Below are 27,182 nucleotides of genomic sequence, written 5' to 3'. Positions count from 1 at the left end.
CCTTGGTTATTGGGGACCAGCAGCTGCCAACTTAAAATTGAGAGTACAACTAGTTGCTTGATGTGTGATCCTGGGGCTCATATGTATAGAGCAACCGGGCTAATCTTCAGCCTGTATTGTTCTTTGGGGCACTCCAAGGGCCACGTGACCGGTTGTATTCTGAGCTGGCACAATGTTTGCCTTGTCCATAATACCAAGCACTACAGTGTTCCCAAACTGCTGCTGGTGTGGTCACATTTCTCTTCACCCATGCAGACAACCCAATGTTGGAAAGCTAGGGCAAAGTTAATTATTCCCCACTCGTGTGCCTCCAGCTGTCTGGCTTGTGCCACTGACACCCTGTACTGCTCTCCAAACCGCCTAGGATGGTTGGGAGCATCTTCAAAAGCAGTGAGTTGTTGCTTCGACACAGCTCCTTTCTGCGTCTGCCTGGCGTGGTGATAAAGATGTGCTGGGTTGGGTCGCTCTCACTCCCCACTTCTGTTAAGCCCTTCCTATTCACAGATGTGTGAAGAGGGCCCTGCTGCCTTGGCAGGTGGCCTTCGTTTCTGTCCCTTAATATTAGATGGTATTCTAACTGGAGGGGAAATCCCACGCTGTATTTTGCCGGCTCGCCGGCCGCAGCAAGTTGCTGCCGGGCGCCCCGCAGGTGCGCAGGCTGACCGGGGCTGCTCTCGGGTCTTCCGCCGGCGCCGTGCTCCCCGCCCAGGGCGGTGCGTGCCCGGCGGGGTTTGTTTCGCTTAGCAACGCCTGCCGGGCCGCAGGCAGCGGGCAGCTCCCGCCCGAGGCCGCTGGTCCCTCGACAGGGCTTGCGGCGCCGGGAAGGGGGTCCCGCCCCTGCCATGAAGGTAGCGGCCCTGGGGGCGGGCGCGCTTCTCTCCAGGCTGCGCCGCGCCTCGCCGGCCCCCAGGCGGCGACCACCCTCCGGCGGGGGCCGCGCCGCGGGCAGCAGCGGCCGCACCCCGCGCCCGACGGCCGGCGCGGCGGACAAGGAGCCCGGGGGGCGGGCGGCGGGCAAGGGGCTGCTCATCACCCTGCCCGACATCGGGGAGGAGGCGGCGGCCGAGGGCGAGGAGGCGGCGGGTATCCCACGGCGCCCCGCGTGAGTGAGCGCCCCGCAAACCTGGGGGTACGGGGGAGGTGTGCGCCGCTCACTCCTGTGGCTTCCTTCCACCTGGCTTTTTTTGCCTTTGGGTGTCCTGAGAGGTACCGAACATCTCCCTGCGCAGGGTTTTCCTCCCCCGGGTGCATTCCATAGGTAGGGACGCGCACCTTCAGTGGCAGGAGCGATGGCTCGCGCGGGGCTGTGTGCAGCAAGGGGCGAAGAGCTGGAGAACGCTCGGGGTTCCGCGTGGAAGGGGACGGGAGTCCGAGCACGGCCCCGCATAGGCAGAGGAAAATTGCTCCGTCCTCACCTCGGGATGCGCAGGGAGAGAAGCCGAGGTCCAGAGAAAGCGCAGGGGATAGTGAGCTTGGGTAGGCATCGTAAAGATACCTCATGTAGGTGTGTGAGTTTTATCAAGTTCTGTCCCGAAGCTGCTGCTGCAAATTAAGGCAGACATTTCAGTCACTGCCTTGTGGAATTCTAAAATATCAATAACAGGTGTGATACTTGGTTTTGAATGTTTTTGTGTTTAATTTTAAAGTCTCACCTTGAAAAGTTTAGGGTTTGCTGCAGAAAAAAGAAAACTGTTAAATATGTGTGCTTCCGTTTGGTGATATTTTGCTACAGCAAAGGTATACTGAAGTGGTTTCTTAGCACATTTAAAGCAGAAGAGCTGATAAAAGTGAGCAATAGTTGCATTACTGTATTGGTGGAATTTTTCATACTATTACAAAAAAAAGAGAAGCTACTGTACATATTATATGAACATCTATTATTGCTGCTTCTGTAGTACTAAACTGTGCTAATCTCTATTACTGATGATCAGAAGAACAGTAATGTTTTGTTAGGTGTGATAGAAATGAATGTATATTTGAATTAAGTTTTTAACTCTTTAGGACTGAAATCTCTTTAGTACACTGTTGAATTTTCAGATGGATTTTGGAACCTCTGCTTTAAGTTCAGTTTCCATGTAGCATAATATTTAAAGTAGGACCACAAATCTTCCTTGATGTACTTCTTTTATTTCCTCCTACTCCAATCTAGAGCTTTTTATTTTGTTTCAGAATATATTGTAAGCTCTTTCAGGCTTAAACCTTTACTGTATTTGTCTAAAATAGTAGCCTTTTGGGAACAGGGAGGTTTATCTGCTTTAATATGCATTAACAGAGTTCTGTTTATAAGATGTTTGGTGCTTTATATAAACAATACCAGAACAAATCCGTGTTATGTCCCTGTAATTTCCCCCAGCTGCTTTTTTTTTCAGTACCAAAAATAAAGACAAGTAAAATGCCGATGACTTTTATCATTAAAAAAAATAAAGAACGGAGTTCACTCTCAAAACAACCTGATTGTATTGGGATGAAGAATAAACCAAATTACATTAAAACTGGTTGTGTCCAGCAAAATACTCATTTTGACTTGCTATTGAACCACTTCTAATTGATATCACCTAATTATCCCCTAACTTATTCTTTTGTATGCATGGTGGCATTTCAAACATTTTATTCATAGCAGTAAAGGTTATACTGATTAAGGTATTGTCTTCAAAAAACCAAAAGCAAACCAGAAAAATGTTGAAGAAGGAATAAGATACATCCTTTGACAAGGAAAGTCTATACCTCCACATTAGCATTTTTTTAATTAGATGGCTTCACTTAAGCTTTTAGAAGAAGCATCTTAATTAAACATTGAAAACTTTAGTATTCCTTGCATAGAGTTGAGATTAGAATTTGTGAGTTATAGAATATGATAATATATTATTGATAGTTACACACAGAAAGCTTTTGCTTACCTAAATAAAGTTCCTTCATGACAAATTTTATTGCTGTTCAAAATGTTTTAGAAGACATCAATGGCCAGTGTATTTTCACTGATAGCAATCTATGAGTACTTGGTTAATAAAAGAAAGTATCCATTTTATGTCTTAGTATTTTTTTCTTAGGTACTGACAAATTGATAGCAATGAAAATACTTGAAGAGTGCAGAACAGTGAAAATCTGGTACTGATTTCCTTCTATCTTTCCTGGATATGCTAAATTTTCTGATTTCCACAACTACCAACAACTTGTCCTAATAGTGTAGAGGGCTCAACTATGGCAGTACTTTGTGAGAGTTTACATTTACTATTTATTTACCTAGAAATTTCATATTTATTAAACAAATTGAAGGAGGATTTATAATGAAAAATATTTTTCTTCATATTTTAATGGAGAAAAAATTTCATTCTTTTTTACTCTTATTTGAAAGAAAATATATTCTGCTATAAAAGACCATGAAATTTCTTGAAAGGATAAGAAGATGCCTTATGCTACACTTACAACAATGTGCTAATGATACCAAGATACATAGATTCCTTTTCAAAGAAACATTATTATTGCTATTCTAACATTTTGCAATAGGAAGGGGAGATAACAACCCCTATCTGGTCTAAAGATAAACTGGGCAAGGCTTAACTTACGTTTTTTTGGGAGTGGGTAATAGTTTGTAGAAACTAATTTTACTGCTCCCCATTTTCAGGATGATTCTGACACATGGAAAAAAATGTTTGTGAACTTGGTATTAGAAGTATAGCTTTATCTGTGATGTACAGGTATCAAGCTTTGGGTTTCAAAATTATTAACTTTGAAAACATGGATATAAGTAACCTGATGAGCTGCAGAAGAGGGTGGAAAGTCTGATTCCCTGTCTCCTGTTTTACCCACTAAAAGCAATAGATCTCTTTCACACTGTAATGCATACGAACCTAGGTAGGGCATTGTAGTGTTACTAAGCTGGTCACTTCCACTATACTGATCTAAAAGAGTAAATATAGTAATGTGGTGGTCTGCCATGGTCTATTTTTTCATTGCAATTAAGTGTACCACAGCTCAGAAGTAAATTTGAATTTCACATGGTACTACACATTCATCTACACTCTCCAGATGGATGCAACAAAAACCAATTACTAACGTTTAGTAATATTATATATAAACTTTACGTTTTGCAAAACCTTATGGACTTTCAACAAGTCAGAGAATCATAGAATGGTTTGGGTTGGAAGGGATCTTAAAGGTCATCTAGTCCCAATCCCCATGGGCAGGGACACCTTCTGCTAGACCAGGTTTCTCAAAGCCCTGTCCAACGTGGTCTTGAACACTTCAAGGGATGGGTCATCCATAATGTCTCTAGGTAACCTGTTCCAGTGCCTCATCACCCTCACAGTAAAGAATTTCTTCCTCATATCTAATCTAAACCTACTCTCTTTCAGTTTAAAGCCTTCCTCCTTGTCCCATCACTACATGTCTTTGTAAAAAGTCCCTCTCCAGCTGTCCTGCAGGCCCCCTTGAGGTAACAGAAGCCTTCTCTAAGGTCTCCCCAGGCCCTTTTCTTCTCCAGGCTGAACAATCCCAGCACTCTCAGGCTGTCCTCATAGGAGAGGTGTTCCAGCTCTCTGACCATCTTCATGGCCTTCCTCTGGGATTGCTCCAAGAGGTTCACATCCTTCTTATGCTGGGGGTCCAAGAGCTAGATGCAGTGCAAGCCAATCAACTAGAGAATAAATGTAAAACAAAAGCAACCACAAAGCCCCTAAACCCAAAGAATCTCATTTAGCTCTAAGTCCTTTAATTGTTTTTAGAGGCAGAGGACTTGTGTTGTTTATAGGAAACTAAGAAGATATGTTTACAACCAGGCATTTTATTTCTGATCCTGTGCTCAATAAACAAGATTACTAAGTCAACCATGAAAAGAAGAGGAAGGGCCCTCAGTCTATGTTGTAACTCTCAACATGAACCCCTCTAAAATTTTGTGGGTTAGGGGACTATTTCTTTTTAGTTGTTTGTTAATGTAGAGTTCAGCATGCATTGTTCGTGGGGTCACACTTTCAGTTAAGGTTTGGGCCCATAATGGGCATTTTTTTTCTTCATCAATATTTTTGGTAAGAAAGAAGATTCTTGGATACTGCAGTAGCTTAGTGAAAATTTGTGACCTTTTCAGTGGCGAGATCATTCCTGTCAGTTTTTTCAAGTGCTAAAGGAATTAGAGATTTCTTGTCTCACAAAATACTGAACCTGAGACTGAATCAGTCAGTCTTTTCTCACTGTTGCTACAGTCTTGTTGGAAAAGTTTCGATGTGGTGTGGATGTGTACTTGTGCATGTATGTACACTATATGGATAACAAGAGTGGGGATTTCTGTGCTGTTTTGAGTCCATCACTTGAAAACATATGTTCATAATGTTCACAAGTTGACATGGGATAGTTTTTACATCCTTACTCTGATGATTTCTGTCTCCTGACTAGATGCTGTGTTTTTAATTCAGTATGAAAATGCTGTTGATAACACACTGGTGTTTGGTTGTTGCTAAGCAGTGCTTACCCCAAGTCAAGGACTTCTCAGTGTCCCAGGCTCTGATGGTGAGCAAGTGAGCAAGAAGCTGTGAGGGAGCATGGCCAGGACAGCTGACCTGAACTGGCCAAAGGGATATTCCACACACTAGTGTGGTGAGCAGTGGTACTGTGCAATTGCTTGTTTTTTGTCTTGCATTTTATTTCTCCCTCTCCCTCTCTCTCTGTCTCTCCCTCTTTCTCTCTAGTTTTTAGGAAAAGAGTTGTGGTTGTGGGATAAATAAAGGGTCATTACTTTGTTTTTCAGTAGTGCCTTTCTTCCAGTACACCACCATGGAAGTCACATTATAGCAAGAATAGAAGAAAATTTTCAGGTCCTCAAATCTGTTTGATTACAGAAGCTTTTAGCAATATGATGACACATCTTGACACCTCAAGCCAGGAGTGTTTATGGTTACAGAGGAAGGACAAAAGTATTTAGTATGCCTGAACATATGCAGACTAAGGTCTCCCCACACTTGCATTGCTTCACTCTGTACTATAGAATGGTTGCCACACAACATTTCAGATTATCTTTGGTTTTTCTTAAATTCACTGTTCAGAGAGGATCAAGTTCTGCACCTGCTCTCAGTGATTCATTATATATGCAATTTTCTTTAGAGATCAATGACCAGAAGGGAAAAAAGTCTCTATGACATTATGTTGCTGAAAGAAGTCTGTTTTTAAAAAAATATTTACTGGATTTCCAAATTTACAAAAAAGAATACACAGGGAAAGTCTTGTGGATCACTTCCAACTGTTTTGTTAGGGTGCTACTCCCTTCTACTCCCTTCCTGTCTGTTCAGACACTTGATCCTGCAGCAGTAAATGCCTCCTGTCAGATCCAAAGAAATAAAACACCTTCTCTAAGACACTAATTAGCATTCTTTACTATTGCAGTTAATTAAGATGATAGTATTTTTCTCAATGTTGATTCATAATTTATATTAAAAATTCAGATTTACTTCTATAGTATCTTGCACTCAGAAATTGTTTATATTTCCTATAAACAAAAATTATACTTGCAGTAACATTTTTACAGTGAATCAAAATTACAAATACATTTAAAATTATATATATAATACTTTGCAAGCTCATGCCATCTTGAATACCTTTCAAAATTATAAAGCCTTTAATATTTACAGAAGAATAAAATTATTATATACAAATAAGTCTGTCTTTAAAATTGGAACAGCTTATTCTTAAGTTGTTTTATAAAGATAGGAACAGAAATCAACACAGATCATGCTTGGAAAAACCTTAAATCTGTTTCAAGATTCAATATGAAAATGCCTAATAGTAGGCATTGCACTTATGTATATGTACTACAAATAGTCACCTGAGATGCTGTGCTGTATGTACACAGGTTGAGATTGTATTAAAAATGATGGCCTGCTTTTAAGTGTTGTCAGTGGTTTAAGAAAATAATTACATTCACTTCTTTATTAATTTTCTTCACTCCAGATGCAATAACAAGTGAAGACCTTAACCCTAAGGGGAAGTAGGTCTTGGGTAGAAGAGGTGATTTTGAGTGCACCTAGTGAGCACTCTGTGCAGGAGGCTGCCACAGGGGACTGACGAACTGTAGATGGTGATGCAGGCAAACACAGAGAAACTTTCATGCTTTAGAATTCAGCTTCTGAGAGAACCTACTGGTACTTGCAAGCAAAGACGAGTGGCAGTTCTGAGCTGCAGTGGGCCCTACTCTTAACATACTGCTGACCAAGATTTTTTTTTCTTTTTTTAGCCATTGTGCAATTGTTCCCCCAAAACTGAGACAGAGGATCAAATCCTAGTCTTGGAGGCCATTTGCCTACATAAATCATAGTCAGTGCAGTGTTACCATGGGATAATGAGTATGTATATTAACCAGCAGCATTGCTCTGATGAGCAATGATATTCCATTGGCAAAGTCTTTCAAGATTACCTTCTCTCTGGAGCTTAAGACAATGTATTCCAATGGTACCTACTTTTTGAACCAAGTGAGACTTTCATGTTTATTTAGGAATAGAATTTTAGCAATATATGGATAAAACTGGCATTGTGGCAAATTATGGTAATTTGGTCAGATCAAAAAGACAGTCACCTGAAAAACTGACCAAGAGTTCAACTGTATGAATGCTCCCCAGGTAGTTTGATCATCAAAGCATCAGTAATCCATACATAGCTTCAAAGACAGTAAGTGACATTTTTGTAAAAGGAAAGGGCCAATCAGGTGGTATGATTAAACATTGTCAGTGGAAAAACTCAGATAAAGATTTGTATTTTCATGCTTCAGATATAGTAAGTACTTCATTGACCAACAACCACGTGACTGAAAGCACTGAAACACTTCTGGCAGTGCTCATGAATAGAGATGAGAGCAAAATGAAAATTATCTCCAAGTCTGGAGTGACACTTACCAACGGAGACGTGCTATCCGTTTTGGAGTGTATTTTTGCTAGCTGTCAAGCCTCTGGCATGTTCAGTAACAGTAATGGTAAATATGATGTGTTGCTAGAAGCTAAGAATGTCAACATTTACTATATGACCTTTCAAGGCAGGTTTTCTTTTTCCTTCTCCTTACTGAGCCATGTCATTTCTAAGCGAAGAAGCCAAACATATTATAGCTGCCCTAAAATAATTTTCTGCAGAAAGCTAGATGAAAGTTCTATTAAATTTCTCATGATTCTGCTTCATTTACAATGCACCTACTGGAGTTACGTCAGCTAAACTATTTCAGGGATGCCTTTTTAAGATATGCCACAATCATCTTGACTTTGAGAAAGCTGAGGCAGAGAGGCTATAAGCAGGGACAGGCATTGTTTTCAACTACCTGGATTTTCTTTGTATTGCTGCAGTAAGTGCTTAAATGGTGAGCCAAACTAACTGCTTTCATGAGCTGTAAAAGTCACTGGATATGTCTCATAAAAGGTCCAGACTACTGAAGGAAGAATTTGGTGCTGCTGTATTAACCAAGTGTAAGAATGCTCAACCCTGAGCACAGATCAGGGTTACATAAGAGTCTTCAGAAAGTACGACCTCCTCTAGGATCTGCCAATGACATTCAATACTGTCTGTTATACTTGGCAGTTTGTGGTCACTGAAGCTGTTAGAAGAGAGTAAAAGTGCTCTTATCTTCCTAAAGATCCTATCAATCTTGAAAAAAAAGTGTTTTGTCAAGCAATAGAGGGAGATCTTACCATGGTTGACTGCAAACAAGTTGGACAGATGACTACCTGACCTAGAGGGAAAAGGATGTGTGTATTTCTTATGAATTTAGGCTTTTCTGTGGTATAAATATTCAACTACAATACTGCGATGCATGCCTGGAATGTCGTACATCATGGATGTGGAAAGTAGTCATGTCACGTCTGCTTCTTGCTTGCTCCAAAGATGGAGCAGCATTAGCTGGTGAACATGTGGAAGGACCATTTTGTGCAGTGATGGTTTTTCAGTGTTGCTTGTAACAAAGTTTGTACATTCTGCTCAGTGAACAAGACACTGACCAGGAGTGGTCTATTCACTTCCATGAAAACGCCCCTGACAGGTGGGCACTGTGTTGAGAGTAACCCTTTACGGAGGAATATTTGAGCAGGCTGGATTTGTGGAGTGACAGCTTCTGTTCACTATACCACATCAAAGAAGAATAAGAAATAGACTTCCATGGTAATTGTCCCAGACCAGCGTAGGAAAGGTTGGTGGGATTTCAAAATCTATTTTTTCCCACAGATGTATTCCCACATTTATGCTAGAGAGGCTAGAGAAAGCTTATAGTTTGATTTTTTTTTAATATTCTCACTCATATCAAAACTTTATAGAAATCTGGCATAAAAATAATAGTTATCTCTCGGTTTTACAAACCAAGTGTGTGTCTTGATTTGAAAGACAGGTGTCTGCTAAGGAAGGCAGAAGCCTCCCTTGGAATGGCAGATGCAACCCCCTTCCCTCTGAGTTATTATAATTTGAAATCAAGGGGCTTTTAGGCAAAGATGTGGGAAATAGGAATAACAGTTCTTTACTATTATATATATAACCAGTCAAACAAACAGCAACAACTCTGGCAGTAACAGCAAACAATCACAAACCCAGTGCCGGCCTTCTCGGCTGTCAGGCCCTTTCCCCTCGGGTGCAGTTCCGCTCGCAGCCGGCAGGGGCGCTGGCGGCTCCCGGTGAGCAGGGCAGGTGCGATGGTTCCCCCGCGGCTGCAGGGGGCGCTCCGGAGCGAGCTCGGGGAGCACGCGGCAATGGCGCCCTGGGATCCCGGGAAGGGATGGGACAAAGGCTTCACAAACCCCAGATGGCTGGCCCCGGTGTCCGGCTGTACCCTCGGGAACAGCAGGCTGGAACGGCAGGCTGGAGTGGCAGGGACGAGCACAAATCCCGGGTGGCAGACGCAATGTATCCAAACGGAGAACCCCGCCCCGGAGGTCTGGGCAGGCAGAGCGAGCAGGGCTATAACGTAACGAAGGCTCGAAGCAACAGCGGGGCAGGGCGGCCACAGCCCGGCTTCTAGCGGGGCAGGGAAGGCGGGCTTTGAGATCGCAGGGCTTCTCCCGCAGAAGGACAAGCAGCTGAAGAAAAAGCAGCTTCCCTCTCTGTCCAAATGCTGAGACCGACTGCCCCCACACACTCAGGTGAAAACAAAAGAGTAGCCAGATGCGCCCCACTCTGTAGCCAGCTCTTTTGTTTTTCTTAACTACCCAGCCATTTGCTCCCCATGCAACCTGCATGGGCAAAATTCCTTTAACAGAAGAAGAAAACCAGGAGAGCTCCTAACACCCCAACTGTGTGGAATAGAACAGCAAGCGGATGAACATAAAATCATTGAGGTTGGAAAAGACCTCTAAATCATTAAGTCCAACCATTAACCCAGCACTTATGTGCTCACCATTAAACCATGTCTGCAAGTGCCACATCTACACTTCTAGGGATGGTGTGATTCCACCGCGTTCCTGGGCAGCCAATTGCAATGCTTGGGCACCCTTCCAGTGAAAAATTTTTCCTAATATCCAATCTAAACCTCCTCTGGCACAACTTGAGGCTATTTCTGCTCATCCTGTCACTTGCTACTTGGGAGGAGAGACCAACCACCACGTGGCTACAAACTGCTTTCATGTAGTTGTAGAGAGCAATAAGGTCCCCTCTGAGCCTTCTTTTTCTCCAGGTTTAACTGCCCCGGCTATAAATGGTAGGTTAAAAGATAAAGCATGTCTCATGTTATGAGAGCATGATGTGGTTAATATGTTTACATTTGTTACAAATCATGCTTCCAAAATAGTAAAGAACATATAAAGATGTGAAATCTGAGAAAATGAATTATTTCAGAAAACAAGGCAGCAACTTTATTAGAGATCAGGATATTATACATTGTTGGCAAGGGAGCCAAGCATAGTAAATATTTTCTATCAGAGGCTGTGGCTACAAAATAGACTTTGAACCATCTGTTAAAGAGGTCTCATAGAATGTATGACAGATAATAAAGTTAGCATTTTTCTCTGTTAATTTATTTTTCTAAACTCCTCTGGTTGAATGCTTTTTGGCATGTCCTTTGATAGTTCTCTCCAGTTTCGAGTTAGAGTGATGGGAGTAGTATTAGTACTAATAATATACTCCTTCACAATTATTTATCCATGTAATTATCATTGTGTTGATGGAAAGGAGGAAGAAAGGACTTGGTTTAGAGAAATGCAAATGATATTGTGGGTTTTTGTGGTGGTAAGGTGTGGGGGGTGACCAATGGCTGAATCTTGTTACTGCAATGACAAAAAAGCCTTCCAACAGGGTTGCACTAAATTTAACTCTTGGTCTCAGTCTTTACACTGTGGAAATGTAGGAGAAGGTAGAAGGTTAAAATAGCATTTTCTTAACCAGGACATAACTTGCTATTCTAGATTTCATCTGCTTGGATAAGTTTTGCTTGACAAAGGACTCTATTTTCCTATGTGGTGCACATGTGTCTGAAATGTTGGACAAACCTGCTCCTGTAGAAGAAGGATTGCTAAGGATGGTAAGATTGGTCAATAGTTAACTCATGTAAGCACAGTTAACTATTGGGAGACAGCAAATGTTGATCACAAAACCTAAGAAGAAGGATTCACCTTAATCTTGTCAAGATAAGAGGATCAAGAATTTACTTGAAACCAACACAAACTGCTGAATCATTCTACAAAGGACTGCACATGCTCCAGAAATAAAAGTGAAAAGTGCATTGTGATGAAGACTACTGACCTTCATCAGAAAGACCCCTGAGGAAGAAGAGGAGCCTTCCCCAGTGCGACCACCAGGACACACCACGCACGTGTGACACATATGCTAATAATATTAATGACTTCCAAGAACTAATTTGTATAACCACTCCTATCCCAAGGAACGTGATGACTATTCATGAATTTTACCCATAGTATTGTGTTGTAGGAAGTGCCGTGTGTGTTTGTTAGGAGGGGCGATTCCCCACGCACCCAGCGCCGAATAAAGCAAATATCCGCTTTCTTGGACTCTGTGTCCGAAGTGTCTCTTGGCCCGGTTTGGGCTATTCAAGGAGGAGGAAAGTTGTTTTTACACATGCATGATTTACTGACACAGAAGAATGGGGCTTTGAAGAATGTGGAACTTTTCTTACCAAACATAGGTTAAAAAAAAATGTTTTATTATCAGACAACAAATGCATAGTCATTTTCTGTATACCTTCCTTAGTGAGTAATGTTTTGTTTGGTTATGAAACTTTAAATGTCATTTAAATGCTGCTCTTTGTTTTCCTGTAAGGCAAGGCTTCATATGCCATGCTTTTTCAGTCTTAATTTTCAGCATATTTAATGTTGCTTTTCTTTTCTTTTATTTTGTCTTTCTTTTGTTTTCTACTTATTGGCAGATCTGCTTCCTCCTTTAAGAGAGGCTTTCCGCAAAATATGCAGACGGCAGAGTTTTATGTACTGGAGCTAGAGATGAATGGAGGTAGTGGATTACTGGAGCTAGTGTAAATCTGCAGCTGACAGCCTATGCTGTGCGCTGGCACATGTGCTGAGGAAGATCGGTGATGTGCAAACGGGTAGTTCAGAGGAGAACTCGATTAACAAGGAAAAAATCTTTATTTAAGTTGGCCAGCACTGCATAACCCTGCTCATCTACGAAGCCGAGGGAAACCTCGGGTCGGAAAGACCAAGCTCGGCGTTCTTTGGCTGCGTGTTGCGAGGAGAGAAATGGGGGAGATTGCACCGCTCCCGCCCAGGCTGAGGCTTTAGCTTTTTGGGGGGAGGCCCGGAGGGATGCGAGGCCTTGCCGCGGCGCGGGGAGCCCCGCGGGCGGGCGGGCGCTGGGTGCGGGCGGGCGGGCGCTGGGTGCGGGCGGGCGGGCTCTCGCCGCGCTGCCGCCGCCGCCGGGGCGGTGCGAGGGGCGTCCGCGGCTCCCGCCGCGCCCCCATGCGCAGGGTGCGGGGACCCGGCCCGCCGGGGGGCTGCGGCCGGGGGCTGCTCGTCCTGGGGTGAGTGTGGCGGCGGGGCCCGGGGCTGCTCGTCCTGGGGTGAGTGTGGCGGCGGGGCCCGGGGCTGCTCGTCCTGGGGTGAGTGTGGCGGTGGGCGGGGCGGGGAGAATGTGGTGGCGGGGCGGGGGCTGCTGGTCCCGGAGGGAGTGTGGCGGCGGGGCCGGGCGCTGTGGCGGGGCCGGGGGCTGCTGGTCCCGGGGAGAGTGTGGCGGCGGGGCCGGGCGCTGTGGCGGGGCCGGGGGCTGCGGCCCGCAGCGGGGCGGTGTCCGTGGCCCGCCTGCCGTCCTCATTTAATGCCCGTCACTGCGGAGCTTTCGGTAAGCAGCCGGGAGCTGCTCCAGTTCCTGGCGTTCGCTTACCAGGGCAGGGGAAGTGATGCTATAGATATGATGGGAGGGGTTTTTATTTTCGTTTTATTTTATTGCAATAATTTCCTGGCACACCTAATGGCATGTGATCCAAGGAGTCAGGAGATATAGTACAACATGCAGTGGAAAAACGTGGCAGAAACACTATATTGCTCCATCTCACATCAAGACAAGAAGACACAGCCTCAAGTTGCACCTGGGGAGCTTTAGCTTGGATATTAGTAAGCAGAAAAGTAACAGTAAATGGTTTCCTCCTCCAGTGGTGTTTCATGGGAATCTGACCTGGGCGGTTTGAGCAGGAAAAGTCATGAGCAGTGAAGTGTGAAACCTTGGTGGTGGTATTAAGCTGTGGAAAAATACTGAGAACAAGGGTCAGCTATGAAAAAAGTTGAAAGATCTTATAAGGCTGCCTGAACAGTAACATGACAAATAAAGACAGAGAGGGATGTACAGGAACAGAAGAAAACATGTAGAAGGTGGATTGTGAGCTCACTGTTACTTCGTGGGAGATAGATCTTGGTATTACCACAAAATGAGACTCAAGTCATGGGACTGGACTGCATGAATATTCATAGAGCCTCCTGGTGCTTACTGGCCAAAAGCAGATGCTCAGGGAATAGATAGGATATGTAGTGCAAACACATGGAAATGCTTTCCACTGCTGTTGTACCAGCCTCCAAGAAATTGAAATTTAAGGTCTTCCCTGATAAGAAGTTCAAACTTACGGTAGGTTTTTGGTGTCTTCATAACCAAGACATAGGAGTTGGATGTGTGATTGGTCCATTTGAGTGGGGAGTTAGATTTTGACATATGTGTAATGGCAAGATAAATATCACAAAGGATAGAAAGAAGACAGAGCAATCCTAACTGTTGCAGGGCCGCTCTACAGTTCTTGTCTAAAGAAATGAAGAAAATTCCTGAACTGTGAGCTGTCTTCTTGTAGTTACTCATTCATGAATGTACTTCGATGGAATCATGCTACTGTGAGAGTTTTATGGCATGAAAATAGGTGAAGCAATCTATTGTTGTAGAAGTATTTCCAAGGAACGCTCACACATCTGTGTATGTTCTGAAGAGGTGGGTTTAGCGTATTAATGACCCAGCTCCACATATCAAATGTAATATGTAATTATAAGCAGTTGTGTAATTATAAACAGTTTCCATCTAAAAAAAAACCCAACAAAAAGCCCACCCCAAACAAAGTAAAAACCATTCCTTCATTAAACTGCTGTATGGGCAATTACTGGTTTGTGCCTTTGCTGTTGCAGTAGTGAGGTGCTGCTTCAGTTGTGTGTGTGCTTCTCGCAAAGTTTGAACTGCAAAATCTAAGGAGTATGCCAGTGGAGTAAAAAAAGTCTCAAAGTAAAAGTACTTTGTTTTTTTTGGAACATACCTTTGTAAGTAAGGTAAATAAAAGCTATTTTAAAACAAGGTAGTTTGTTTCAAGCAAATGTTTGTCTTGATGGATAGGATTGAAAAATTGAAAAATTCAACAGAGTAGCTGTCTTCCTCCTCTCCTCCTCTCCCCTGCCCACCCCAGCCCCTCTTCCAGTGAGATGTGAATTAACTTTATTTAAAATTATAGAATATTGTGTTTCTGTATTTATAGGAAAGGACTGTCCAGAGGTTCCCCAAATCGGTGTTTCTCTGGAAAAAGTGGAGTGTCTCTTCCATCAGTTTTTGCAAGAAATGTGCAAGAAGCCATTGACAATTATACTTGGTATGCATGTACTTCTGAAATAATAATTAACTCACTTTTGACTTAGATATTTTCAGATTGGAATTAATTTTCACTAATCATTCTTTTAGTCATTCTTATGGATAATAACTATTGTACAATATAATGCAGGATACAAATGGACCTAACCTGCTGTTTAAAGGGTTTGAACTTTACTCCCGGTTTGTGGTATGGATTTGAGTATTTTTAGACTGTAGTAGAGGACACTCATTAGCTCTGGAAGGGAAATCAAACTTCTTGATTAAATTGAAATCATGCTCACTAATGTTGCAGGTTAGTTAACTTTCAAGAAGTTTCAATCCAGATGACACTGGTTAGGATTTGCCTGGCCTGCACACCCAATTGCCATTGCTTTCCTGGCATCCCGGGGTGGGTTGTAGCTGGAAGGGACCATCTAGAACTTTGGGGGCTTGAATTGCTGGAGATCAAATTTTAAAGTGCACATAAAAAACACTGCATAGAGACATATAACTCAGTGCTATTTGAAACATTTGTAGAGATCTTGTGCTTAGTTTTGCAAAAGTTTTCTTGTGATAGCTTTTAATGTTAAAGAGTTAAAGAAAGCTTATGTTATCTTTAATGTGTTTTTCATGTGATCACTTGCTGCTGTGGAGAAACCAAAATAATTGTTAGAGCTGGAAATATAGATACATGTGTATATATATATTCAAATACATACATACACTTTAGGGTATGCCCATACAGTTACAATGGTGTATATACATACAAAAGCTTAGTAGTGTAAAAGGAATCGCCTTTATGTAAATGGTACTAATAGGAGCATGTATTCACTCTGCTTGAAAATATATGCTTGCACCTCTTCCCCTCAACAGGAATACATATTACTGGACATTTATTTGATTGGTTGCTTTATTTAAAAAATGCTTATACAGCAAATAATTGTATTCTTCATTTTAATTTCTCATCTTTTCAGTGAAACACTCTCACCACTTTCATGTAGTGGTTGTACAACACCCACGGAGTTGAATAATTCTTGGTCTGGAATAAACAGCTATACTACTAGTTTGTCTATTGAAAGAAGTTCGGTTTACTCCTGGAGAGATGATGTATGTCATAGAAACTTTTACAGTACTCTTTTTCTAAATATTGTAGAAAAAATTAGTTTTTAGTGATATTGGACAAATAGCACCTCATCCATAATAGCCTTATGATTAAGTGCATTAATTGAATATTTAAAAAAATAGTTTTGGTTGCGAGTTGGTATTGGTGCAGCTAATGTGTAGCAAAGGAAAACAGAATAAAATGATAAATGATGAAGTTTGGGGAAAACAAACCTGTTTCACTGAAGAAGGTAGGCTTAGGTTTCTGAGTCCAAGTGAATGATAAAGCATGCCTTTTCAAACACTGCATAGTGCAGGCAATGTCTAAATTGAACTGTTCTCAATGTTTTCAGTTATAAAGCACATTCATGAACATACATATAAATTTCCCAGTCTTGGTAAATATTTAGCTCTTACGTAAACTCAGTTCTTTTTTGTAGATGATGCAGAGAGAGGTCGTACCTGTTATAAAGGCTGACCTCTGAGGCATACCTGGTGCAGGCTGGCAGTGTTGAATAAATCCAAAAGCATTGCAGTTGTTGCCACTTTCATTTTAGAAAGCCTTCTGTGGCTTGTAGCGGTAGTTCTGCCGTTCTTTTTGCATAATGTCCTAACTTTTAGGGTACTGACCCCATCTGTCACTGTCAATCCTACAGGAGAAAGTCTGACTGGATTATACAGTAACCTGTGTGAGAGTTATTTTCTCATTCCTTTTCAGTGTGATCCTTTCTGTAGCTTGAAGTGCTTTAAGGCATTCAGCTGGAAGTGAACAAGCATAATTTGGGCCTTGAGTATTACCAGGTTTTTTGGTGTATGATATTATCTAATGTAAGTGGCAAATGTCATTACGAACAGTGCCCCAGCTGAGGAACCCTCAGCCAAGTGCTTGTCTCCTCATTACTGGATAAAATCAGGCACTTCTCTACTATTTTCATTTGCCTCTGTGTTAACCTAGTCTCTAGTTGCACTGAGTTGTAGGTTCAGTGAAGAAGTATGGAAGAGTCTTTCTCACACTGACAGCTGTTTCCTAAGCACCAGACTGAGTGACACAGGCATAAGGCGCCTCCTCTTTGCCCTCTTAGCTGTGGTACTCAGAAAGGAAGAGCGCTTCTTGAAAGAGCCGGGAGCTTTGGTGTCCTGGGTCCCAGAGATACAGTGTGTGTGCTTCACATTGGCACAGGGAACAAGCTCAGAGTTCAAACACCTTATAACTGTTTCTTTTTTTTTAATGTGGGCTAATCCTAGGCAGCTGTATATGTTAATGTCATAGAAATGTAGTCTTGTAGTTCCTTCTTGCCAAATCAACTTGCTCAGGCCAGCTATATGGGATCTTTTTGGGGCTTTTTTTTTGGCATTGTGGTATATAAATTGTGTCCAAAATATATAGTCTGAACATGCATTCTGATACTCTCAGCCAAGTTGATTCAAGTTGTTCTGTTCTTTAAATATCATGGAATTTTTAGTATACATGCATATTTGCTAACACCTATTAACTTTATAAAACATAGGAATTTGATAAAGCTAACACACAGAGAGTGCATCAGTTATTTTGGGAGATTGATGAAATGCTGTTTGAAGGAAAAGTGACCTCCCAAACAGAGAACCTGCAGGCAGAATGTGCAGATTGGAGTGAGCAATTTCCTCATATAAGGTAAGGAAATTTTTGCTAATACTAGTTTTAATCAGTTACCATTCTAATTTGAATTTTTGGGGTACCCTCGTATGATTTGGGCATCAGCAATACTTGTGCTTTCGGATCTCTATCTCTGGGGCTGAGCTGTGCCATAGGTGTTCAGTAAATCTGGGCAGTGGTGCTTTAGCAACCGATGCCCCTTATTTTGCTTAATAAAATGATTTCAGGCAAAGGTGTTTACAAATTATTTTATAGCATAATTTTGTGTATATTTATTAGAGTTGCTTTCACCTTTTCTCTGTTCCTCTCTACATCATGCATGTTGGAGTTTGCGCATTTTCTGAACTTTAACTGTAGCCTTAACATTCCATGTAAACATTTTTGATTCGCCCTTTTTACTCACACTGATGGATACTCGAGTTGGATAAGTGATGTCACAGCAGGCGATATTTGTCTTCTGCATCCATTTTTAAATGTATCCTACAGAGTTTTTTGATAAGAAAGGAAGTGTGTTTACTTTTGTCTGCCTTTAGAACAATCTAACAAGTTTTACTATTTGCTCTTAAAATTTATAAACTAGAATCTCATTCTTGTGTAAATCAGCTTAACTTTAATGACTTAAATACTAGGTGATGTTAAGGTAGTACATGAGGCTCTGGCCCCTCCATGAGTTGCTTTTCAAAGCAGATGTAAGGCGTGCTTTTGCATTGCCTCCCATTTGTAGGTGTTTGTATTCTGGATATTTGCATATGGCTTAGGTTTTCATCTAAGATACTGCTTGTTCTCTCCTTTTTATTCAGGGTTCTAGGAAAGCAGCTCCTAGTGCCAAAGGATGAAGGCTTTCAGCATTTTCAAAGCAGAAGTGATGCCCATGTTGATACTAAGTGTGTGCCTGGCCTCCTTGAATGCACTGGTAATACAAAAGAGTATGTTAATTTTTTTCAGTTTTCTTTTTGGTCTTCCCCCTTCAGAAACACGTACAAATATTACTTTTGTATTACTGAAATGTGTCAGTATAATTAAATATGCACTTTCTTTTTTCTTTGAATGTTTAATTCTCATTTTCTTGATGTTTTTTTTCAGGCTCTGCATCTCAGGCTCTAAACTGATCCCAACAGCGTCTCCAATACATAAAACATTGGATTCAAGTTCCACTAGGATTTCTGCTTCAGACTCAGCCGTGTATTCCTTCCTGGAAGAAGAAGTTTATGATGAGGATGGAAAAATAGAGGAATATCTTGCCTTTGACAACAAGGAACTGTAAATAACAGATATATGTATTTTTTAAGAATGTAATGAAGAATTATCAGTGAACTGAGTCAGGGTTCATAAACTGTGTTTCTCTTCTGTAAGATACAGTTCCTTCTGTCCCTGTGTTCGGTAGCACAGTGGTCAGAACTCTTACTGGGCATGAATGTTCCAGGAGCTAGGCTTCTGGGTGGATGAAAGATCATAATGTGCTGTTTTCTAAAAGGCTTGTCTATAAGGGGAAAACTTTGGTAGGACTAGTTGAGCACAAAGCACAGCTTTTTGTGCTAAGGCCTTATGCACACTCAGAACAAAGACATGGTTGTTCTGAAAACCTGAGGAACCAGACAGAGACCCTTTCAGTGCTCTTTTGGAAAGAGAAGGCTGGGGTTGCTGTATTTTTGGGAAGCGTCTAAGTGTAAGAATGCTCTCAAGTAGTCCTCTCTCTTTGTTTTACTGAGTAAGCGAACTTAATTTGGGAGGGAGACTTGTGTGAAGGTGTGTTTCTCTCTTTTGTGTCCCTCATATGCTTCTTGTTTCCTAAAATTCTGAAAAATCTTGTTTTCCATAACTAAAACATTAGGTTTTAGTTCAGTCCTGACAGGTTTAGTTTAGTCCTGACAGGAGAACAGCTTCGTCATTTTGTCAGTTGGAACCACTCACTCAGCCACATCTCACTTAGAGTTAAGAATTATGCAGTTTGGTTTGAGGAGGAAGTGAAGAAGTGACAGAGAAGAGAAAGGGAGTAGAAACTGGTAGGAATTTGAAATCATCTTTGTGATCACAAAAAAAAGAAAAAAAAAACATTCCTTAGAAAAAGATATGATGGCATTAAAAAAAGAAAAAGGTTAAAACTTTCTTATTGAGAGGGTGTATTAGGAGACCAAGCTAGGAAATGTTGCTAAAACATGCTTCCCTAGATAAACAGAAAAAAAATTAAAAAGCATAACTGTCCTAGCTGTAGTGGAGAGGAAGAATGTATGTGTAAGGCTATGGGCTCTATTATTCTTGTCAAGCTGAAGAAATCCTTTAAAGTTATTTCATCTTCGATCAGTGGTGGAAACTTGCAGATGTGTGCAGGTACACAGGGCGTGCTAAGAAAGAAATTTTCTATGTGAGAATCCTCTTGACAAATACAACAGTTGTTACCTATGTTATTGTAAAAAGCAGAGGATTTAGTCTCAAATAGAAAACTTTTTCCTAGACCTGCAGATCTTTCTGTTGTAATGCCCTGTTGGGATTTTTAAATTTTTCAGCGGCAAGCAAATGAAAGAGAAAATCATTATATGTATTTGATAAGTTCTCTTCCCTTAGGTGAATTTGAGTTTGAATTTTTTGGTAATCTCCAACTGACTGCCTTTTCTTCCATATGTATGTTTCTGTATTGAAGGAGAGGGGGAGAAGTCAAACCCCATGGGAATTCTTTTGAATTTGTTTCCTTTATTAGTGACGATGAGATTTGGGAACAAAAGAAAATGCGTCTTTCTGAGAAGAGGTGTAAGCGTGGCATTCCCCCTGTTTCTCCCAATGCCTGTATCAAAGATGCTGTGGCTTCTGAAGTATTTGATCATATCTGGAGTAACGTCATTGGAATATTGGAGGAACTGATTAAAAAAATTTGGGAAACTAGTGTCCCAGGTATTTGATATTTTCATTTGAAAATATGGTATTTGTTGAATCTAATTCAGAAAAGTCGTCTTCTCCTATCCCCTTAAATTAAGCAAATTTTCCAAGCTTTAGTTAAGAGAACCATTGCTGTAGAATGGTAACATATGTAATGACTTGCCATGAGAATGTGTGCACACACATGCACCTAAAATGAAACTTTCTTTAAGATTTTCAGGGAGTTTTGTATGAGAGGTGTAAAAAGAAGAATACTGACTGAAATAGCTTCATTGCAAGAGAACATGTTTAAAAAAAAATTAATCACTGGCTTGAAGATGCAAATTGATGCTGTTAGCAGGATATCACTGACAATGTGATCTGAATTTGGAACCTAGGAATCAAAAAGTCTCCTAGTCCTCATTGTTTAAGCTTTATTAATAAAAAGAACCCTTGGGTAGTCAGACTGTTGAAGTGAGATAGACAGTCTTGCTGATGTGCCAGACTTCATGAGTTTACCATAGGATGAAGAAAAGGTGATGGATGTAATTTTATTTTATGTTTTCATATTCTAACAGACTGTAGTGAGGAAAAGAAAAAGCTAGGAAAATTAACTAGAAGTGAAAACCTATTCAGTGGGTATGTGTTATCTTTGGAAGCTGAGGGAAATTTCAGTTCTTTCAATGTATTTTAGAGGGACAGAAGTAACAGAAGAATACCTGAGGGTGGGTTTTGGAAGTTACCTCAAATGTAAGGCACACTCAGGCTCAAATATAAGAATTCAACAAAGTGAGAAATGGCAAAATTTCTCTGAATGGTTGCAGCATCAGAACTTAACATTTCAGGTTTTAGTGTAATTTAAAAGTTCTTTTTACACCGCAGGTGGATTGTTTAGCTTTCAGTATTATAGTTTAGGGAGGATTGTTTAGCAGTATTATGATAGGTTTGCTCTTTTATCCTTTTGGAGGTCATAAGCTTATGACAAATAACTAGTATTTCAACTAGGAAGGAAAAGAATTTGGGTTTATAATAGAAATAAGATGGTAGCATATACCCAAAATGAAACAGTATACAGCTGCTGTCAGACAAGGATAGTATCAATAGACTTTTTATTAATACATATTTTTAATTTTTTTTTAATACTTAAAAAAAATGTCTGGGGATTTTTAGACAGCATTTCTAGGGTCTCAGCTGTATTTTTTTTAAAGAGGCACCTCAAAATCTACCTGTATTGGCTAGCTTGTATGTCAGTGTCAGAGAAAACATAGACGCAAAAGGAAATGTTTTCAAAAGCCCATAATTTATTTAGATTTTTAAATATCATGGAAACTTAAAGCTATATGAAAGTCTTTATTTACTGTGTAATATTGTTTGAATCCCAACAAATGATGGCTGGTAAACATATAAAAAATACTTCTTATTCCCTCTACTTTTTTTGCTCTTGTGCAGAGTGTGACAAACAAATAGAAAAACTGAAAACTGTTACAGCAAAACTGCCGCATTTGCCTGTCATTCATATTACAACAGATGCTGGGAGCATTCCTCTTTCCAGAGGCTCTGAAGTACGAAGTGTATCTTTTGGGGCTCATTCTATTTCATCACAGGTAAAAATAAAACAAACCTTTCTGTCAAATGCTATTCTTTTTTTCTTCAAACCTTGGACAGTCTTAGTTGAAACATGAAAAGGCTCCTTGTCTTTATTTCCTCTTTTTCTTCTTTATACCAATTAGGTGTACTTAAAGTCATCTGATTTAAAATAAGGTTTAATTAAATGTTCTTTATTTTTTTTATTGTCACTTGTTTTTCTTTGGTGGTCCTTAAAGGTACAATTTATCACTCAGGCATTGCTCCCATTGATTTGCAAAGTCTTGTTAAATTCTATTCTGTCCTTAAAAACTAATTTGCTTTTATTGTGGTCCAGTCATTTCTTCATGGTAAAATTAAGAAGACTAACTGGGATGTGGAGTTGCAACTTGAATTGCTTTAATCCCAATCCTGCGAGTTTCAGACTCTCCCATTCCTTTTCTTTTCCTTTGCCTCTCGTGAAAGGGGATTCTGCAGTACATCCACCAGCACATTGGCACAACGCATTACCTGTCTTTGTGGAAGCTCATGCTTATATTGATAAAATGTCCTATTTTGTCCTGCTTGCTGTCTCCTCCCTCTGTCTCCTGATTCTTGTTTAGCACATTTGATTCCTTTTTCAGCCACTGCTTCTGTTTGTTTTTTTTTCTCCTGTCTCTTTCTATTGAGTTCAAGCAACTTCATTCTCTTCCATTGGCTCTTTTTCCATGCTTGCTAAACAGTGAGATAAGGAACACAGAAAAGATAGCACAGCAGTCTTGGTTCTCCCCATTGGCGTGCTTTGTTCTGTAGCGGTCTCAGCAGCCAGAAGAAGTAAAATGCTTCGATAAATCATGCCCCTGTGCTGAGGGAGAATGGGGAGTTTGAAGAATCAAACTCTGGCTTCAGCTGAAACTTATATTGTAAATCGAGTTGCAAGTCAGTAACTAAATTACGCAAGTTGTGTTTATAAAACCTGTTTAAAATAAGCAAAAGAAAAAAGGATAGTTATCCCGTCTACTCCTGAGAATTGTACTGAACCATCTTAAAAGGAACTTTTGTAAACAAGTAAAACACCTCTTAACTATGTGCTTTTTGAGGTTTTCCTTCTAAAAAAGTAAAGCTTAACACACAGTTGTTTCTTTTAATAGGGTCACCATTTCTTCAGCAACTTCTGTAATGATTTGGATGGTGTGATGACAATTCAAGCAAAACCACTCCAACAGAGGCATGCTGCCACAGCAGAAAAAATACCGTGGGTGCTGATATTGACATTTTAAAAATGTGACATAATTCACATTATATAAAAAATGTTTTGCAATTAGAAAAAGGCAATAAAAAGGCAGTGATCTTGTTTGTGTGGATCACTGATATGACAGTGATTTGCAGAGGTTGAAATGATGCACTGTTAAAGCCTTGCTTTTCTTGATCCTAATTCCTTATTTCTTTCTCTTTTCCTAGGAATGAGCAAGAAGACAAACAGCATAGCATTACCTCCAGTGCTCCAAATTCAGCACATGCTAGGCTGGGAAGAATTTCTGATAACAGTGTTCTTTCATCATCTCCGGCACTGCTGGCATCTTCTAGGAAACTACCAAGGTTACCTTCTCTCACCTCTGACCAGCCCTGCTCAGAAGTTCCTAATATGTACAATGATGAAATCCATAAGGGGATGAAATTGTGAGTTTTTCATTTTATTATTTTCTTTTCTCAAACTTTACTGAAATTTCACCACTGAAGGATTTTGCAAAATACTTGAGAACTAACCCATGATTTATTACTAATTGTAGAATTCAGAGGGAAGAAGAAAGCAAGCAGAGCCCTGATATTTTGAGGAAAAGCATTTGTTTTTTTTTTATTGCTGTATTAGGTGCTGTTACTTTCTGTAGCTGAGCTTTATACAGAAATGTGCTACTTAATAATTTCATGTTACTTCAATGAAGAAGTCTGTAATGTGAATTCTTCTAAAAGAGGAACCCTTAAAATTCTGTAGGGTTGGTGGCTGGGATCGTTTATCTTCTGCTCGTGTGCCTGCAACCCGGAACAAGTTACCACCCATAAACTCTGAGGCTGTTGAACAGTATGTTTCAGTACCTCGAATGCAACCCAGCTCTGTAAGTTGTGTTCATGTTTTTTACTGGTGAAGAACTTCAAGCTATTTAGAAATAAATTACTCTATGTCACTGCTTGATGTGAGTAATTTTACAGCTTGTGTTGGCTTGTATTTAATACATAGATTTAACGTGCTAATGTGTGTTACATTGGGGTACAATTACAATGCAGGAGAAGGCAGTGTAAAACCTCACGTCACAGACAGATCACAGTGGAAAGACTTCTCTGACAACAGAAAAATCTGATTAGAAAAAAAAAAGATAAAAAGAACCAACCAACAAGATAGTAACCTTGCACTTCTGTGCATCTGGATTTAAATAACTCTTTTCAGTGTTTTATTCACTAATGTTAGATTATAAGAATTAGAAAATTATGCTAACTGAAGTAGAAAAGGATACCAGCTGAAAAAAACAGATCTTATATTGGCCTATTTTTGAAGGTTGGGGAATTAATGAATCACCAGAATGAAAGTAAATTGGCATGTTGATATGTGAATGTGCCAACATAGAAACAGTCTAACAGCTGTTTAAGAAACAGGCAAACCCTTAAATTGGTGCTTTTGGTTATTGAAAATGTGTTTTTCTTTCCTTCTTGTGAACTTTTGTATGTCAACAGAAAAAAATATTTTAATTTATTCAATTGCTGCATTCTCTTAATGTTCTTTTTAATTCTCTCAGCGTCAAGAACGATATGCTCATAGCAGAGTGTCAAGTGCAGTGGCTGGCAGGACAGAGCAACATCCACTTAGAGAAAGAACTGTTACTGTTGATCAATTTTCAAGGCCCAACACAACTCATACATTCAGGGTATGTTACAGTATATGTAGAGACATGGAAAAGGGAAGAGGTTTTCATTCATGCCTGCTGTTGGTCTACAGAAGGTCTCATTTCTGGGTCTCTCCTGATTTCTGATATACAGGGATTCCTGCTCCCTATAGAGAGGAGGTTCTTAAAAGTCTTGGGGAGGGTGTGGGACTATTGTATGAGGAAGATTTTTTTTTCAGGTCTAATGCATCAAAGTTTTCCTTTGAGGATGTCTGTGTGCTAGAAGTGTGCACTTTTCGTGCTGGTTGGAGCTTTGTACTTTGGTAGGATTCAGTCTGCTGGACTAGATAATAAAAACCATAACCAAGCCATTTCAGTAGATAAGTGTATCACACACTAGCTAAGAGTATATGTTTCTTTTTTACAGAGAGACACACCTCAGAAGAAGTCACTGACTCCCACGAATTTTGCTAACCACAGAAGGACGGGTCAAGGATTTTTGATAACAGGTAGGTAAAGTACAAATCACTTGGAAGGTAAAAGGCCAACAGAACCTATTAACCCATCATACCATCAAAAAGTGCAGTGCTTAGGGAGAGCTATCTCAGCATAAAAGAAGAATAGATTTTTCTTGGCAGGATCTTTTGAGTTTGGTTCTGAAGTTTCTTCTCACTTGTTCTGAGGTTGTCCTAACTCTTATGGGTAGGAATCCTGTGAAGCTTCTTTTTCTTGTTATGACATGGGAGGAAAAGAATTCCGTCTCATCTCATCTCATCTCATCTCATCTCATCTCATCTCATCTCATCATCTTTTTTTTTTTCCCCAGTGTTTTGACATATTTACAACTACAGCAAGGGTATGTGGTGTACAGGCTAGATATTTCTGCAGTTGCTAGAGTGGTAACACAATTGCATGCTTGTGAGCTGCTCATAACAAATTTTATTTTAGCTCTGAAATTAATCAACTTTTTGTGTGAAGAAAAAGTAGATTTGAATATGTGCGTTTTTCACAAAAATATAAAGCTCTCATAAAAAAAAAGCCCCAGCATTAATTTGCAGCTCTGTCTTGAATTTGCAACACCAAAAAAGAGAGCAACCCTATGTGGCTCATTTTGTTCCATTTTTACAATAAAGCTGACTGGCTAGTTCCTGATGTATATGAATCCTTATATGTAACCTTTACTTGTTTGGAAGTTCCTTGAGTTTAAATAATTATGTAATTGACATATAACAGGTGATGTAAGAATAAGGGCAGGTTAGCAAATATTGATCTGAGCACATTGGTGGAAGTAACTCATACATAATCCTGGAGTGTCTTTCAGAAACTACAACAATTAACAACGTTTCTATTTTCCAGGTTCACAGAATTTCTCCAGATCCTTTCAGAGAAATCCTCCAACTTCAAGGAAGAAATTTCAGATTGCTTCTTAACCTGTTTTAGGAAGAAATAGAAACCCTCTGCACTGAATGAAAGACTGAAGCACTAAATTGGCCACTTAGTATCTTGTGTAACAAAGAAGGTGTGCATTATGCCGGTGTCTGCTGAGCCTTGCAATCCTCAGGATGCCTGCATTACCTTCTTTTAAAATTATTTGACCAGAGGTTAGATTAAAATTTGGAGCAAAATGAAATAAATGGTTGAGGTGTCGGCTCTGTTGGCAGTATCAAGAGACTGCGGCTGCACTTTCTTCTCAGGCATTCCTCCTTTTTCTGCCTTTCCCAGGGAATTATTTTTCTACCTATCAAATAAGATATGTTTAGAACATAAAGTGCTGTTCCCACTTTTTTTGTTTCCTTAAAGATGTTCTAGTCTATGTAAATATCAGTCATATATAGAATTTATACTTTTAAACAGGAGTTTGCAATACTTCCCCTTTAACTGCTGTTTTAACAATTCTTCATTTTTCAGTCTGTCTGCTTATTATTATAATAATATTTGATCTCTTAATACTGTCTGCACCTACTTTTTCTTCTTCCTTTAATTCTTTTGAAATCTCATTCATTGCCTTTACTTATGCTGTTTTAATCATTAGTAGCTGTAGGAACTGCTGGGATAAACTTTGTTTACAGCATGTAATGTTTTCTCTGCCAAGCTAAACATGTTTATAGATGCTGAGCAATTGAACCAGCGTGCTGACAAGTCTTTTAAGACCATTCCCACTTTTT

At 40.2% G+C, this 27,182-nt stretch overlaps 1 protein-coding gene across 2 annotated transcripts; it reads left to right on the top strand.

Annotated features, from left to right (window-relative positions):
• Positions 1–667: 667 nt before the first annotated feature.
• On the top strand, positions 668–27,141 carry FAM149A (family with sequence similarity 149 member A). Of its 2 annotated transcripts, none has more exons than XM_032110048.1 (14): positions 668–1,102; positions 14,906–15,016; positions 15,969–16,101; positions 17,604–17,746; positions 18,529–18,654; positions 18,812–18,988; positions 20,424–20,614; positions 22,028–22,182; positions 23,293–23,396; positions 23,603–23,821; positions 24,135–24,255; positions 24,931–25,059; positions 25,445–25,526; positions 26,374–27,141. In XM_032110048.1, the coding sequence occupies exons 1-14, from the start codon at positions 843–845 to the stop codon at positions 26,445–26,447; spliced, it is 2,025 nt and encodes a 674-aa protein (XP_031965939.1). In that variant the 5' UTR covers positions 668–842; the 3' UTR covers positions 26,448–27,141. The 2 variants fall into 2 exon arrangements, with proteins under 2 accessions (XP_031965939.1, XP_031965938.1); XM_032110047.1 differs by lacking the exon at positions 668–1,102 and adding an exon at positions 12,828–12,928.
• Positions 27,142–27,182: the final 41 nt, after the last annotated feature.

This window comes from Corvus moneduloides, chromosome 5 (assembly GCF_009650955.1).
Source record: "Corvus moneduloides isolate bCorMon1 chromosome 5, bCorMon1.pri, whole genome shotgun sequence".
Lineage (NCBI taxonomy): Eukaryota > Metazoa > Chordata > Aves > Passeriformes > Corvidae > Corvus > Corvus moneduloides.
Note: the sequence above shows the minus strand (reverse complement) of the source record. Positions and strands in the feature narration are given on the sequence as shown.